This window comes from Emydura macquarii, unplaced genomic scaffold, assembly GCF_026122565.2.
Source record: "Emydura macquarii macquarii isolate MOO-44397 ecotype Brisbane River unplaced genomic scaffold, CSIRO-AGI_Emac_v2 contig_3295, whole genome shotgun sequence".
Classification (NCBI taxonomy): Eukaryota; Metazoa; Chordata; order Testudines; family Chelidae; genus Emydura; species Emydura macquarii.
The window spans coordinates 5,560,463-5,576,732 of record NW_027133432.1 but is presented as its reverse complement, the minus strand read 5'-3'; the positions used below and the strand labels follow the sequence as shown (position 1 = coordinate 5,576,732).

Below are 16,270 nucleotides of genomic sequence, written 5' to 3'. Positions count from 1 at the left end.
TACCTAAGGTGGTGTCTCAGTTTCACTGTAACCAAGACATTTTCCTCCCCGTGTTCTTTCCCAAACCACACGGATCGGAGGCAGAGCAGAGATGGCATTCCTTGGACGTCAGGCGGGCCCTGGCCTATTATATCGATCGTACAAGGCCATTCAGGAGGTCAACCCAACTGTTCGTCGCAGTCGCGGACAGAATGAAAGGCTTACCTGTCTCTTCACAACGCATCTCTGCATGGATCACCGCCTGCATACGTACCTGTTACGATCAGGCGAAGGTGCCGCTCCCGGGAACCGTGACGGCACACTCGACCAGAGCCCAGGCCTCGTCAGCGGCCTTCCTGGAGCGTGTGCCACTGATGGACATCTGCAGGGCAGCGACCTGGTCATCAGTCCATACCTTCTCATCTCATTACGCCATCGTGCAACAGGCAAGAGAGGACGCGGTTGTCGGCAGAGCCGTACTAAGAAGGGCTACTCGACAGTGACTCCTACCCGCCTCCAAGGTATGGCTATTTAATCACCTATGTTGGAATGCATATGAGCAATCACTTGAAGAGAGAAAACAAGGTTACTTACCAGTAACTGTTGTTCTTCGAGATGTGTTGCTCATATCCATTCCAAACCCACCCTCCGTCCCCGCTGTCGGAGTCGGCAGAAAGAAGGGACTGGGGTCCACGGGGTCGGCACTGTCCCTATATACCGCGACATGAGCGTGGCACTCTAGGGGGCGCAGGAGCCGACCCGCAGGGGGTTGCTAGGGGCAGAAATGCTTCCGGAGGCTCGTGCACGGGGCGCGCACTCACCTATGTTGGAATGGATATGAGCAACACATCTCGAAGAACAACAGTTACTGGTAAGTAACCTTGTTTTACAGATTCTACCGTGAAAAAATTCATTTTCTTTTATATATCATAAAGAAATAAAAGAGAGCACAAGCCTACATTTAAAAAAACCAAAACCTTTGAATGTCGCTTTTAATAATCACAGTATGCCACGATCAATGTCTGTCTGTCCTACCCTGTATTTCAATTCTCAAGCAGGAGATGGAGATTGGAAGTAGTTTTCTTGATAATTTTCTAATTTTCAGATACTTACAGGATAATACTTCTGTGAATAACTTTTCCCCCCCATAAATGTGGAAGCATTGTGTGCAGAGAAAAATCACTAAAAAATCACTAGAGTCAGGCAAGTTTTTACAGACATTATGTATTTATATATAGTAAAAATGGCTTTTGAGTTTTTACTTCCCTTTATATAGGCCTTTTGGCACTCATGCCAATTAAAACCTTTCAATAAGAGTATGATTTTAAATAAAGAAAATTAATCCTTCTTGCTGTCCAAGTATTTGAAAGGAAGAAATCATTTGTTTTCTCTCAATACCTGGCAATTTTGTATATATGGTTAAGTGCTGTTCCTTATGGAACTGGAGAGAGTTAGAACTAGGAAAAGGCCCATCAGTGGTTCATCAGAACTCCAAATAGGGATTTAATAGTTTTGAATGCTCCTCTTTTGCTTTCCATGCAGGTAAGAGTGGAGTGTCCTCACAAAAACAGAGTTTTTACAAAATGTCTTTCCTTACTAGAGGGGTAATATTTTGTTCCACTTTTACTGGCTTAGCTTAATTTATTTAACTATCACAACACTGGGGCCTTTTCCTCTCCTTGAGTGCTGAGTAGCAACTCAGAAAGCAGTCAGAGGATTCCTGCTGGTCCTTGAGTTCACATCAGGTTAATGTCAGAGGTGTGATTAGGCCACAGTCATCCAAAATAACATTGGAACACAGGAATTGCCATTCCAGAGCAGACCAGTAGCCCATGTAGTCCAGTATTCTGTGTCTGACAGTGGTCAGTACTAGAGCCTTAAATGGAAAAGAAACCTCATAGTAGACAGTTTTGGAATAACCTTTCCAAAAGGAAAGTTTTTTCTTAGCTTCCTCAGTTAGAGGTTACCTTGAATCAGAAGGCTCCATAGTCCATATTTTCTTTATCCTTATAATTGTCCAGTCCTCTTTGGAATCCACCTTTGCTCTTTCTGCAGTCCCTCTGTTACAGTGGACTGCAGGTGTATATCTGTCCTTGATTCATTGTGGTACCTGAGGGAACTATGATCTCTCAGTGACCACGAGGCTAAGGGATTGGTCATGTGGCCTCTCCTTGTCCAGGGGAAATATTTCCAGAAGTGAGCTGGCAAGGTCCCCACTGACAGGGATGATGATTACTTATGAACATCCACAGCAATCACCCTAATGGTCCTGAAGTTCACATCAAGTAAGTGACCCAGTCTCTATCAGCATTCCAGATTTATGTAAAACCCTCAAAAATTAGGTATAACATGGTTTTATGGCATCTCTGAGAAGAAAATTGCTATCCTTTTTGTGCCCTCTTCCCCTCAAACTCCACCTATCCTTAGCCCTACTAAACTGTAGGCTGGTAACAAGAGTAGTGAAGGGTAGGTATAATTACTGATGGGCTTTGAAATCATTAGGTCTCAGGTGAGCTATCAGACAAGCAAAACAGCTTCCAAAGAGAAATTCATTTGAGACCGTATGCATTTTCAAAAGTCGTTACTAGCTATGAGTTTCCACATTCTGTCATGGATCTGATTAGAGAAACAGGGTGAGTGAGATAATATCTTTTAGTGGGTCAACTTCTATAGGTGACAGAGACAAGCTTTTGAGCTTACACAGAGGTCTTCTTCAGGTCTCTGTCACCAACAGGAGTTGGCCCAGTAAAAGATATTACATCACCTACTTTGTCTCTCTAATAACGTGCACTGCATATGTGGATCTTATTCGTTTGTTTATAGGCTGTAATATCTGATATTTAATTTAAACAAATTATTATATTTATCAGCTATTTATCATCTTATCAGCAATAATCTCTAAGATATTAATACTATGAATCTGATATTTAATTTAAACAAATTATTATATTTATCAGCTATTTATCATCTTATCAGCAATAATCTCTAAGATATTAATACTATGAATCTGAACCTTATTTGCACCATTGATCCGGGTCAGTACTAGCTTTTTCCCTTGTCCCAATAGCATTAGATACAGCTCAAGGAAGGGAAATATACTGTGTCTTCACTACAGAAAATGTGTTCGTTAGCTATCTCAGTGGAAAAATGCACATAGTTTTCAGTGAAGATATATCGATAGACGTTGGTAGTAATTGAAGGAGATGGAGAAAGGAAGATATGGAAGTTAGTGTGTAAATTTTTATTCTCCATATAAATGTGGACAATGGTGTGTCTTGATGCTATGATTCAATGTTTATATTACAGTATTGTTTAGAGGTGTTCTGAGTTAAGATAAGGGCTCCTGCTGTGTAAACATAGGGATAGACTACAGTGCTTGTCCAGAGAACCTGTGATGTAAGAAGATGAGCAACGTATGGAGGATGGTGGAGAGGGAGAGAGACTTTACATATACTAGTATAACTTCCAAGAAAAATAATAAACTTACGGATATAGGAACTTAAATGTCATAAATCTCTAGAAGATACTGTCACTTTCACCCAAAACTCACACTATGGAAATATCTAGTGGTGAGTACTTGTACTTTAAACAAAGCAATTTGATCTATACACTATGAATATTTAAGAAGACATAAAATAGAAAAATATATATGGCTAGAACTAGTCGAGAAAAAACAAAGATTACAAAAATAGCTATAGATCAAAACATTTCTTTCCTTTGTTCTTCTCTTCCCCTCTGAAATGCTCATTTATGTTATAAAAATGCATTAAAAAAAAAAGAAACTAACAAGGAAGAGGAGGAGTTTTATGTTTTTAAAATATTTTGTTTTACAACAAATATTTCAGAGGATATTCAAGAAGAGGATTAGGTAGGGTTGTATTTAAAGTTTTGGGTTATAATATAAAATATTTCACAAAGAAACATTAATGAAATTTGTACAGGGAATGGCCATAATGAATTTTAGGAGGAATTTTAAATAAAAATGAAGTCATAGGGCTTGTGTACATAGAGAAATTACTTCTAAAGTGGAGTAATTATTCCAGAATAGTGTGTTCACAAAGGGAAATTATACCAGCATAGCTATAACAGCTACGCAGGTCAATTTCTCCATGTAGTCAAGCCTGAAGAGTTCCATAGTAACTCCTTGTCAGAAGTGATGGAACATTAAATCTTACCCCTATCTGTTTTTTCTTCGGTTTTGAATTTTGGTCTAATAAAAAAGGCCTAGCATCATTATAATACATTTTTTCCTTCAACAAAATCTGCAGGTTGGCTGGAAATGAAATAGACATAACCATATGAAATTTAGAAAAAAGCATCGTCCTTTTGATCTGGTTAATATCTAGAAATGCATGTACATGATTCCTGTCAAAGGCTAATGGAGTTGCATTTAACCTGAAGAATTTTTAATACTATTAATGAATATGCCAATGAAAGAATCCAGCTTGACCTGCAGAGCCCAGGATGAGTTTAAGAGTCATTAGTTAGAAAACCCTCCTTTTTATCTATAAATGAGTAAAATTTTTATGGAATCAGTATGACCCAATAAATAGAGAACCTCATAGTGCCATTTTTGTCCCTTTTCAAAACAAACTGCACTTCAAATTGATTTTTTCAAGGATATGTCTGTCTTGAGAAGTAAAGTCAAGGAAGATTCTTAGTTAAAGCTTACTGGTTCAAATATTCATTGGGGCATAGGATTATTCACACCTCAGACTCTCTGAACATCCATGAAACTATTGGGGATCATACAATTTCAGTACTTCAGAGAAATGTCTGACTATTAAACACTATTGAAGCTGCACAAGATAGATGTGTTATCTGTGTGTCCAACTAAAGCTAAATCATCAGTGATAGGAGTGCTTTCAAGTGGCAACATATAGGCCTTATAATTTGAAGTTATAAGGGGGAAAAAAATGACCTTACGTGGGAGATGCTGTTGAATTAACAGGACAAAAGTACAAATAATCTTCTGCATTTACAGGTCCAAATCATTAAAGGCTTGCAATACTAGTGCCTACATCCAGATGCAGGCACAGGAGTCCTTTACATCTGTGTCAGGGTCTTCTGATGCTGGTTCTTCAAGAAGGGGCCAATCTAAGAGAAGGAAGATCTTGAAGGTGCAGTTCCTTGGTGTCCTCCTGGGAGGAGGGACAACTTTCACATTTAGAATAGGAACCACAAGAGATAGAAAAGCAGGAAAAGCTCTTCAAGTTAGAATTCTTTAAATCCCTTACATTCTTGTCTTAAAGACATGGCAATACCTACAGATGTAGCCTTTGGGTATATCTACAATGCAATAAAACAGCCATGGCTGGCTTGTGTCAGCTGACTCAGGCTAGGGCTGTGGGGCTATAAAATTGCAGTGAAAACATTCAGGCTTGGGCTGGAACCTGGTCTCTGAGACCCTGCGATTGAGGAGGATCCCAGAGCCCACGCTCCAGCCCAAGCCCATATGTCTACACCTCAATTTTATAGCTCCGCTATCCTGAGCTCTGCAATCCTGAGTCTGCTGACATGGGCCAGCTTGTGGATGTTTTACTGCAGTGTAGAGATTCCCTTTAAAGCTTAAGAGATCCACAGACAGGAGAATGGATGCAACACTCAAGAAACTTTAAGGCTGCCTTCATACTCCTGAGAACTTCTGCTCTATCCACGTGCTTTGCATAAGCAGTACTGAGTGGATGGATGGTCTGTTTTGAGTCTGCCTCTCTCATATATAAGGAAAGCCATTCTTTAGATGTCTCTTTCAGAAAGAGCTCTTTGTCAGCAGCTTTAATTTGTAATGCTTCTCTGGATGCACTTTTGGACTCAGCCAGAGCCATGAGCTGCAATGCAGTTAAGTCAGCATATGTGGCTATATGAATGAATGGCAGATATTCAGGCTAAAGTGACTTAAACATCATCAAAGTATTCAGGAGGAAGATTATTTGGGGAACCAATGGGTAAAGTGATGGCAACGCCTAAAAATCAACGAAGACCCAAACTCCTACCAAGCTCCCCAGCAGGGAATTTAAGACCTATTCCAAGTCCAAGTAATCCTTTCAAGGTTTCCAGGCTAGAAGACTTAATAGACAAGGAAATCCAGCTACTCAAGGGAAAAGTGGTCTAGAACAGAGGCAGCTAATGCAAGGGTGAGATATCCACATGACCATCTGATCCTCCTGAACATAACTTATGACTTGCTGCTAAAGTGAACTGGGATTGACTATAGCATTGATGGTCATCTTCTCCTGTTTGCAGGTCATTGGCCTTAAATCATCTTTGACAAGTGGATTATAGAGATTGTCCAGAGAAGATCTGCTCAGTCTCCCTCCTTCCATATTTATCCCTTCTCCCAGTCCCATGGACCCTAAGAAGAATGGGGAAATGTTGTCAGCTATCTTTCATCTCCAGCAAATTGGGGGAGTAGTAAATGTAAAAATCCGTTTAACCAAAAATCCGTTTAAACGTTCTAAAAATGGAATGTTTCAACAGTTAAACGCTAGGAGGGTAGTTGCAGCTGGGCTCCTATTCTTTCCTCTCCTCCTCTCCCCCCGAGCCAGCCCAGCTGCAGATACCGCAGTGTTGGGCTCCACATCCCGCTGCTGCCCCTCCCCTTCTTCCCCCCTACCCCCCGCTCACAGGGAGCCAGCCCAGCTGCCTCTCCCCCCCGCCCCTCAGTTTAAATGGTAATCAGCTGTTTAAAATGTTTTAAAAGCTGATTACCGTTTAAACGGTTAACCTTTTACATTCTTAGAGAGGGAACAAGGTTTATGTACCTCCGTTTTGCTCCTGGTTAAAAAGAAAGTAGAGGTCAGCAGGGCAGTGCTTGACCTGAAGTATCTCAACAAGTTTCTGAAAACCTCAGATTCAAGATGGAAATGTTAAAGTCCTCCTTGGTGACAGTAGATTTGAAAGATGCATATCTCCATGTCCCCATTCATCAGTCTTGCTACAAATTTATCTGTTTTTGGCCTTTGGATCTTAGCACTTCGAGTGCAGCTCATTGTCCTTTGGCCTCTCCACAGCTTAAGGTTATTTACAAAGGTCTTGATAGCTGCCCTTAAGCATGGAGGAGTTTGCTTTTGTCAACTCCTGGATGACCAGTTGGCAAGGGCTGCATCCGGAGACACAGTAGTATAAACATACTCTGGAACCCCAAGGATCACTGTACCATTCTAAACTGGGAAAAGAACCATCTGTACATCATGCAGTGGATAGCTCATTTGGGGTTGAAATCAACACGCAATGTCACAGAGATTTTATTTCTTGAAAGGGAGAGAACAAATTAACTACTTTGTTCAGGATGGCCTGTAGTCTCTGGGAAATTTTAGTTTGCTCCCTAATGACATTGTTGGGGATGTTCATGTCATGGACACTGCAAAAGGCCTAGTGTACATGAGACCTCTCCAGTCACTTCCACTGTCCTTACCTCCTTATGCCTTTTGTTCATCCCATCAGGAAAGCCCAACTTTCTCTGCACCTATTGTTTTAAAGAGATTTACAATAGCCAAGATGGACAGAATATGACTTATATCCAATATTAGCCTCAAGGGATGGGGAACTCACGCAGAGATAAATTCAGCACAGGGAATTTCAACAGAACATGAGAGGAAACACGGTATAAATTGGATAAGAGCTCAGGGCAATTCACTGTGGTTCCAGGGTCCTTTTCCCACTGATGAACTCCCAGGTACTAATCATGACAGACATCACCAGTGAAATGGACTATACGAACAAACAAACAAACAAGGTGAAATGCAGTCAATATCTCTGCACAAGGAGATCTACTTTCTGGTGTCCTGGTCTCTAGTCCATCCAAGCTCTACATAGTCAAATAAAAATAAAACATTGCTGCCAATTGACTAAGCAGGGAACAGCTAGATCATGCATAGTGGAATCTTCACACAAGTGTTTCAGTTCTTGCTGAGGAAATTTGGGGTCCTGCTGATGGAATCATTTACATCACACACAAATGGCAAGGTCCCCCTCCTTTTTCTCCCAATGAGGAGGGATCCACAGACAAATGCTCTCTCCCAGAAGTGTTCAGTAGGCCTTCTGTATGTATCGCCTTTCCCCCTGCTACACAGAGCTATCCAGAATATAAAGAGGGAGAGGGTTTTGTTTGGTAATATTAGTGGCTCTGTATTGGCCCTGGTTCTCTGATTTTCCTCAGAATAGTTCAGCTCAATTCCATTGTCCTTCCTCAAAATAAGATTGGCTTCCCAGGGACAATTTGTCACTCAAGTCAGAGTATCTGAGCCCTGGTCTACACTTACCTGAAGATTCGGTGGCAGTCGACGGGAGTTACACAAACTATGCAGAGTAGCTTGCGTAACTCACGTCGACTGCTGTGCTTCCCTTCTGTGCGCTGTCTTCACTGCACTCCCATCGATGCAGCGCTACACTACTTGAGGGGGTGGTTTTACTCAGTCGACTTCCTGATCGATTGAGCGGGTCTACACTGACCACTAAATCAATCCAGAAAAATCGATCTGGCAGCGGCGACTTTGCCACCATTAGTATAGACATACCCTAAGACTAATTTGCCTGATTCTGACCACTCTCCCATGAGAGAGGATACTCAGAAAGTATAATCTCCACTCTTCTGGCATCTAGAAAAGTTTCCATAAATTCTTTATTCTAGGCCAGATGGAAGTTTAAATAGTGGTGCAAGAAACTTCTCTTCTCCTTGGCATGTATATCACAGATCTTAGGATTCTTACAGGAGCATCTGATCAACGGCCTTACAGTTTCAGCATTAAGTGGCTGCAATTACCTAAGATACTTTTCTCCACAGACTGAAAGAGGATCTCTTTATGCTATGATGTCAGGCATTTCCAAGGATTAATTAAGCTCAACCATAGGAACTCAGTTTTGCTCTTTATGCCCTCATTCTGCACCTTTTGATTCCTTCAGGAAGGAATCTATATATTTCCTCCCCACCCAGGTGGCTTTCCTGGTAGCCATTATCTTTGCCTGGAGGGTGTTGGATCTTGCGGTTTTATCTGTTGCGATACAGTAGAGCATAGTCCACAGTTATAAAGTGGTTCGTCGAACAGATGGGCCTTTATCCCCAAAATTAACTCAGATTTTCACAGAACCCAAAAAATTGTGTTTCCCTTTTTGTCCAAAACCATCTGAACCAAGAGAGCTTTGGCCGATGTTGTGTGTTCATAGAGGCTTCAAGATCCACATCACTTGCACACAGATTATTCAGAAGTCCAATGCTCTAATATTCTCTGCTATTTGGCATCTAAAGGAAAGAGGGCATAAAAATATTCTGTTTCAAAATGGCTGAGATAGTGCATCCATTAAGCCAGAGTCTCTCTCCAGAAAATAGCATCAAAGCCCACTTGCTGAGAATAGTAGCAACTTCCTGGGCTAAGAGATCTTATACACCACATGATGGAATCTGCAGAGCAGCCACTTGATTGTCCATCCATACCTTCTCAAAATTATACAAGCTAGATACTCAGACATTGATGGATGCTCACTTTGATAGAGGGGTACCGCACGCTGTGGTCGTCCAGTAGTAGAGAAGGAATTTTAAACCCTGTATGTAGTTTTGCTTGATTGCTAGCCTGAAGACACTCTGTGATAAAACCCCATTTGGTTATCCTTGTAGACCAAAGAGAATAGCAACATTTCTTGACTTTCCAAACATTTCCTTTCTCTGAATTACAAGGACCACAGGTCCCACCATTTCTTGTTTGGAGTATTTCATTGGCCAGTAGAATAAATATTACTGTTTGTTTATTTAAATTGGCTCATAAAGGTATGCTGTGCAGTAGGAATTTAGTTTGTTTTAGTGCATATAAGCTCATTAATAAGTTTCAGTCCATAAAAAATATTATCTGTTGCAATAGAACCTGGGTATGGCGGGCTCTTCAGTGTGACACCCTCTTTTGTCAGTGGTTGACAGGTCTGGTTTTGCCCACATAGATGTATGCAGGCTGAGAGGCCATTCATTGGACCTCGTAATTAAGAGTGAGGAAAGTTTTGGTAAGTCAAGATAAATTTTCCTGTGATGTCTGTGAGAGAAGTTCAGTGGCTCCAGGCATGTACTGAATGACTGTTACAGCCCTTAAACACATGTGCATGGGTTTTCATTAAGTTGCAGTTTACTAGTTTTTGACTTTCTAGACCCTTGTTCTCAATTTTCTTATTTTTGAACTGTTTGTAAAATATACATTTTTGCCACTACAAAATTGCAAAAGAAATTCTAAGCAGTACTAGAACTTTATTCATAAAGAGAGCATTAATCTGAGATTTTACTGAAGATAATTTGTGTTTAAGTATATGTTGATTCTAATATAATTTTCATATCCTTATAGAACCATTCTCATGATCATATATTAGATGCTGGAGACTCAAGAAAGCAACAGACAAACCAGCACAATTACCGTACCAGATATGCATTGGAAGAAACTGCGAGGCCTGCTGAAGAGTTAGAAAATGGAAACAGTTCTTCAGATGTAAGACTGTGAATCAGTAGGCTATGTTATAAATTGTTTACATTGTCTGCTATGCTCAAACTTCAAACAGATAAATATTGTTGCTGCTCAAATTCAGAAGCAAACATTTTATTGTTGATGGCTCTGTATGTTTAAATTAGATACTGAGCTAACTTTTCATAAGTGTTCAGGTAAAAACAAGTGCATTGGCACAAGTGGAAAGGTGTTAATTTATATGAACTATTAGCATATATATTTGGAATGCTTATTTTCAGAAGAAAGTTGAAAAAATTACACCTGCAAATGATGCTTCAAAGGTAACCTGTATTTCATTCTCTATAAATTATAGTGGATCAAATTGGTCAAGATCTGTATTTAAAAAAATTCTCAGAGATGAAAACATTGACATAGACACAAAAGGTATACATTTTAAGCATTTCATCATACATTTCAGTCTACACTGATCAAAGACTGGTTTTTTTTAATTTAATTAGTTTACAAGGTTAACAAGATTTACATGGAGGGAGAGAAGCATGAATAGCAGATTTCTGTGGACTACAACTATAAGTGAAACCGCAAAAAATACAGGTGGAATCATATTATACTAATTTTCTAATATAATAAAATAAAATGAGAGAAGTCTGAAATAAAATACATAAGTGGGAAAAGCTTTAATAAGTGTAGAATTAATTATTTTTACCAGAAGGATGTAATTTCTATAATTTCTAATATGAAATTTTTACTGACTGCAAGGCTTAAATGAAAAAAATCATTAAAATACATGCATATTTAAATGTATGCTGTTCAAAATCATAACTGTATGTACATTTTTATACTCCAGTTTGGTAAGCATAACCTCTTCCATATACAAATATTGTGCCTAAGCAGATTTTCTAAAATGCATGTTCAGATTTTTAAGTGTACACAAACTTCTTCACATGCCTTATCTGTACTCTCAAACCCAGATTTGGATATACATAAGCTTAAATTTGTAGAGACTTTTAAAAATATGTCTCTTGGTTATGACACAAAAAGCTGACTGTCTAGAAAGGCATGCAGAATTGAGGGGAAATCGCTAGTTTAGATATGCATACTGAGCTTGAGTGTTTAAATTTAATCCTGGGTCTGTAGTGTTTATAGGTAAGAATGTGACCAAGCTCTTACACAAATTCAAGACAAACCATCCCAATATTAGCATGTGAAATGTACATGACATAATAAAATTGTTTCAACATACTCTGGTAGTTAGCCAAGGACCAGCGTTATCAGTAGTTAAGGAAACTTGGCTGATCACTACACAACACAGAAGAAAGTTGCTTGCTGATGAAACATAAATTATTTAAAGAGTAGTATTGTGGAAGGGGAAGGAGAACAATTGTTGCAAAACCAAGGGTTTTGATTAGTTGAACTAATGTAACAAAGCACTTGAAGTTTCCTTGTGTTGTGCTGCCATTATGCCCCTGATTTGTCTAGAGGGGTCCCTTTTGGAGATAGAGCAGATTAGTTATCACAATGGTAGATGCTATTCTAAGAACCTAGATATATAGACATATGACCATTCAATTGTGTGTCTCTTTGTTGGTGCTGTGACCAAGTGTGCCAGTGTCGCTTTTGTCTTTGACTTTCCTTGATTTTTGTTAAACACTTTCAAATGATCTGCTCTGAAAGTTAACTATGTAACAATGGCACCTTTTTACAGAGCTGTTCTCCTTGTAAATATTAGTCATATCAGCTCACTTCAGTGACAGAAATAAAGGCTTTTGACTCATTACTACTGCAGATTCAGTGCAATGACAGGACCTAAATCTGGGTTTTATTCCTTCTCAAATTATTAACCAAGTTCCAGTTGCAGGTATTAAATCTCTTCTTTTACACCCGTGCAATCCCATTGATTACAAAGAGGTTGCACAGGTGTAACGTATGATGGAATGTGGCTTGCATGATCTTTATTGCTGTGTCAGAATGAAAGTATCCAGCTTTTCTTACAAACCGTGTAGGAATGTACAGATCTGGCATTTTAAAAGAAAATATTTCAGCATGGTTTCAGCATAGTATTTTAGAAGAAAATAGTTCAGCATATTTGAACTGAAAATTGATGCAGCAAACCCTGAACTTCATGGTGCATTTTAGCCACTTCAGAGAAGAAACAAACTGAAAACACGATGTATATTTCTTACACTTAAGCTTCTTGTTCTTCATCTTTGAAATATTTGAGTTACATAATTATAGTACGGCACTAAAATTTGCACTTTAATAAATTTAAGTCCCTTTTAAACAGAGAACATCAATTTAGCCGCTCTTACCTATATTCCAATTTAATTTAAAGTTCCCCAGCATGCTTGTATTTGTAAAAAACTTTTAAATAGAATTGTATTTTCCTTCCAAAAAAGCCTTTTGGCAAATGAGCTGTTCCAGTGTCTACACTATTCTTGTGAGTAGACAAGATATATTTTAACTATTTCTATGGAATTCAGTGTTTGCTGTCAATATGTGGTATGAATTTTATGCAGTGCATATAATATATGTTTTGTAATGTATACCTAAGCATTAAAAAAATAGTTACTATGGATGCTAAGTAGCTAATTTCTACCTTAGGTCAGTAGACCATTAACTGGAAATATTTTATTTTTTGAAAAATTAAAAAGTCAAGAGAGTGTGATCCATAGTTCAAACTAAAACTAAATGCATGCATATATTTTTGTTACAGAAACACAAAAACATTTGACAGAAAGAATTTATGCTATTATTGTATATTAGTATTATAGTTGTGCATAGAGACTGCAACTGAGATCAGGGTTCCATTGTGCTATGTACCGTACATGCACAGATAGAGATAGTTCTTGTCCAAAAGAGATATTATTATTATTATAGAATAACTATTATAGATATTATACTATAATATATCATTATTATTATTTTATTATAGAATACTGCTATTATTGTATATTAACATTACAGTTGTGCATAGAGGCCCCAACTGAAATCAGGGTTCCATTGTGCTATGTACTGTACATATGCAAAGTAAGAGAGAGTCCTTGCCCACAATCTAAATAGACAAGATAAAGTGTTTGAGAGGAAACAGAGGCAGAGAAAGGCTTATCTACATGGGGACACTCAGGAAGATTAATCCAAATTAACGAAAAATGTGAATTTAAATTGGACTAGTTACTTTGTATTAAACCCCTGTGTGGACACTCACGTTCAGAATTAAAGTGGCCATAATTTGGTTTATGCTAATTCAGTGAATTCAGCCACTTTAATTCTGAATGAGTGTGTTCACACAAGGTTTTAATGCATTTGAACTAATCCACTTTCATTTCACATCTTTTGTTAGTTCAGATTAATTTTCCTGAGTGTTCCAATGTAGACAAGCCCTCAGTGACTTCTCAAAGGTCACAGGAAGTCAATAGGAGAAACAAGATGCCTAGGTTTACTAGGTCCCAGTCCAGTCCTCCATTCACTAGATTATTGCCTTCCATACATTATACGTTTGTTGTTTTTGCTCTCATGTAAAGAAATCCAACTGTACCACCTTAAAGAAAATAAGTGTTTAAATCGAAAATTTTTATTTGATGGTTGACTTATAAGCCCCTAAAAGATGTGGATTCTGAAAGAGAGCTTCACAGACTTTGAATTATAATGGTTCTGTCAAGTATTAACTATAATTATATTTTTTCATTATAACACCACAAAGTAAATATCTATCATTTCCTTGTTAGGAAGGAGAAGCAGTTGTTGCCAGTGGTGGAACATCAGAAGATGAAGAGAGAGCCTGGCACAGTGATGGCAGTTCTAGGTAAGTGACAGAATATAGTATTAAGTAAAATATAACTTTTAAAGATTCTGTCCTTCTCTTTGTATGTTTCAATAGCATTAATGAGAGTTGTGCACATAGAAGAGAGCAACTGCCTAAGAACTTAAAAGATGCGAAAACAGAGTCTCACAGCTTTTGAGTATTTCAAATTTCAGAGGAACCTGTGAAACTTAATTGTTCAGGAGGTCTTTTCTAACCTTTCTGAGGTTTGGGGGTCGGAACAATTTCAGGAGGCATTAGACCAATCTGAGGTGGTAGTTGGGCATATGGAAAGGTGAAAAGGAACTGCAGGGATGTAGAAAACTACCTAGTCTGCAGATAAGCTTTTTGGCAGTTCCTTGAAAACTGCCTGCTTTCTCTCTCTGTTCTGGCAGTAGCCCATAATGCAGCCAGCCTTTTGAGCAGCTCATATATATAGGTTTACAGGTGCAGGCAATAGCCAACTGGTCAAAGATGCTCTGCTCAGCCATACAACTTAGTACTATGAAACTAGAAATGGGCACTCCGTTCTATGGCAGGCAGCTTTTAGGTGGTTAGGGAAATGAAGATGAAGGAGTTAGCAGGGGAGAATATAACAAGAGAAAATATAACTACTTGATGAGAGGCAAGGTGGGCGAGTTAATATCTTTTATTGGACCAACTTCTTTTGGGGAGAGAGACAAGCTTTTGACCCACACAGAGCTCTTCTTTAGGTCTGGTAAGGTACTCCCAGTGTCCCAGCAAAATGCAAGGTGGAACAGATTGTTCTGCATAAATAGTTAGCACATATTGTAAGGGACTGTTCAAGGTTGAGTGGTCCATTATCACCTCTGCAGTCATTGGACAAAAAGGTGGGTTAGTGGGTACAGATTGTTGAAATAAGCCATAAATTTAGTCTCTATTCAGTCCATGATTTTTAGTTTCTAGCAGAGTAATGAATTTAAGATCCCAAAAGCTCATCTTTTGAAAGTGTTCTGCAGGTTTCCTTTGAGGATGAGGATTGATAAGTCAACTATAGAGTAATTGCTTTGTAAAAAGTGTTCGCCTCCAGGTGATCAGATCTTTTTGTATTTTATTATTTTCCTGTGTGAGTTCATTTGAGACCGTATTATTGTCTGGTTTCACCCACATAGTTGTTATTGGGGCATTTAGTGCACTGGATTATACCTCATCATACGTTCTGATAAGCATATGTAGGATCCATGGATTTTGAAAGGTGTGTTGTGGAGGTGTTGATCATTGTAGCAGTAGAGATATGTCTTCAGGTTTTCCATCTGTTGTTCTGGCAGGGTTTGGTACTGCTTTGAGTTGATGTGTCCTGGTCTGTGGAGAGCTTGCTTCTGATGTGAGGTTGGAGAGGTGGTTGGAAGGCCAGAAGTGGGGTTCAGGAAAGATTTCTTTCAGGATGGGTTCCAGTGTGGGATGGTAGGTGACAACTGGGGGTGTGCGGTCAGAGGGGGGTTTATTGCTGTATTGAAGCACGTTCTCTTGGAGTATTCAGGTGGCCAGTTCTATGATGTGATTTACTTCTCTGGTTGAGTGTCCTTGTTTGGTGAAGGTGATTTTAAGCGTGTTAAGGTGTATATCCCAAACTTGTTCTGTGGTATCTGAGTGCCTGACTGTAGATAACTTGATTTCTTGGTGTGTTTGAGTTGGTTACTGGATCTATGAAGGTAGGTGTGTTGATATGTGGGTTTCTTGTATATGGTTGTCTGTAGGGGTCCATTGTTGAAGCTGATTGTGGTGTTCAGGAAATTGGTGTGTGTGTGTGTTTGTTTGTTTGTTTGTTTGTTTTCATTCCAGAGAGAGTTAAATGGATGGGTCTTGGTTGTTGAAATTGTGGAGGAAATCTGTGAGGGAGTTTAAGCCATCTGTCCTGAGGATGAAAATATTATTGATGTATCTCAGGTATATAATTGGTTTCATGGTGCATTTGTTGAGAAATTCTTCTTCAAGATGGCCCATGAAGAGGTTGGCATATTGGGGAGCCATTCTAGAACCCATGGCTGTTCCCATAGTTTGGAGAAAGTGTTTGTTGTTGAATTGTAAAATTGTTATG

At 39.0% G+C, this 16,270-nt stretch overlaps 1 protein-coding gene across 1 annotated transcript in view; it reads left to right on the top strand.

Moving 5' to 3' along the window:
• Positions 1-16,270, top strand: part of PHIP (pleckstrin homology domain interacting protein) — a 327,383-nt gene that overhangs the window by 187,654 nt on the left and 123,459 nt on the right. Inside the window, exons 21-22 of the mRNA XM_067532638.1 lie at positions 10,299-10,439; positions 14,138-14,214. Of these exons, the coding sequence (XP_067388739.1) occupies positions 10,299-10,439; positions 14,138-14,214 (218 nt within the window). The remainder of the gene's footprint in view (positions 1-10,298; positions 10,440-14,137; positions 14,215-16,270) is intronic.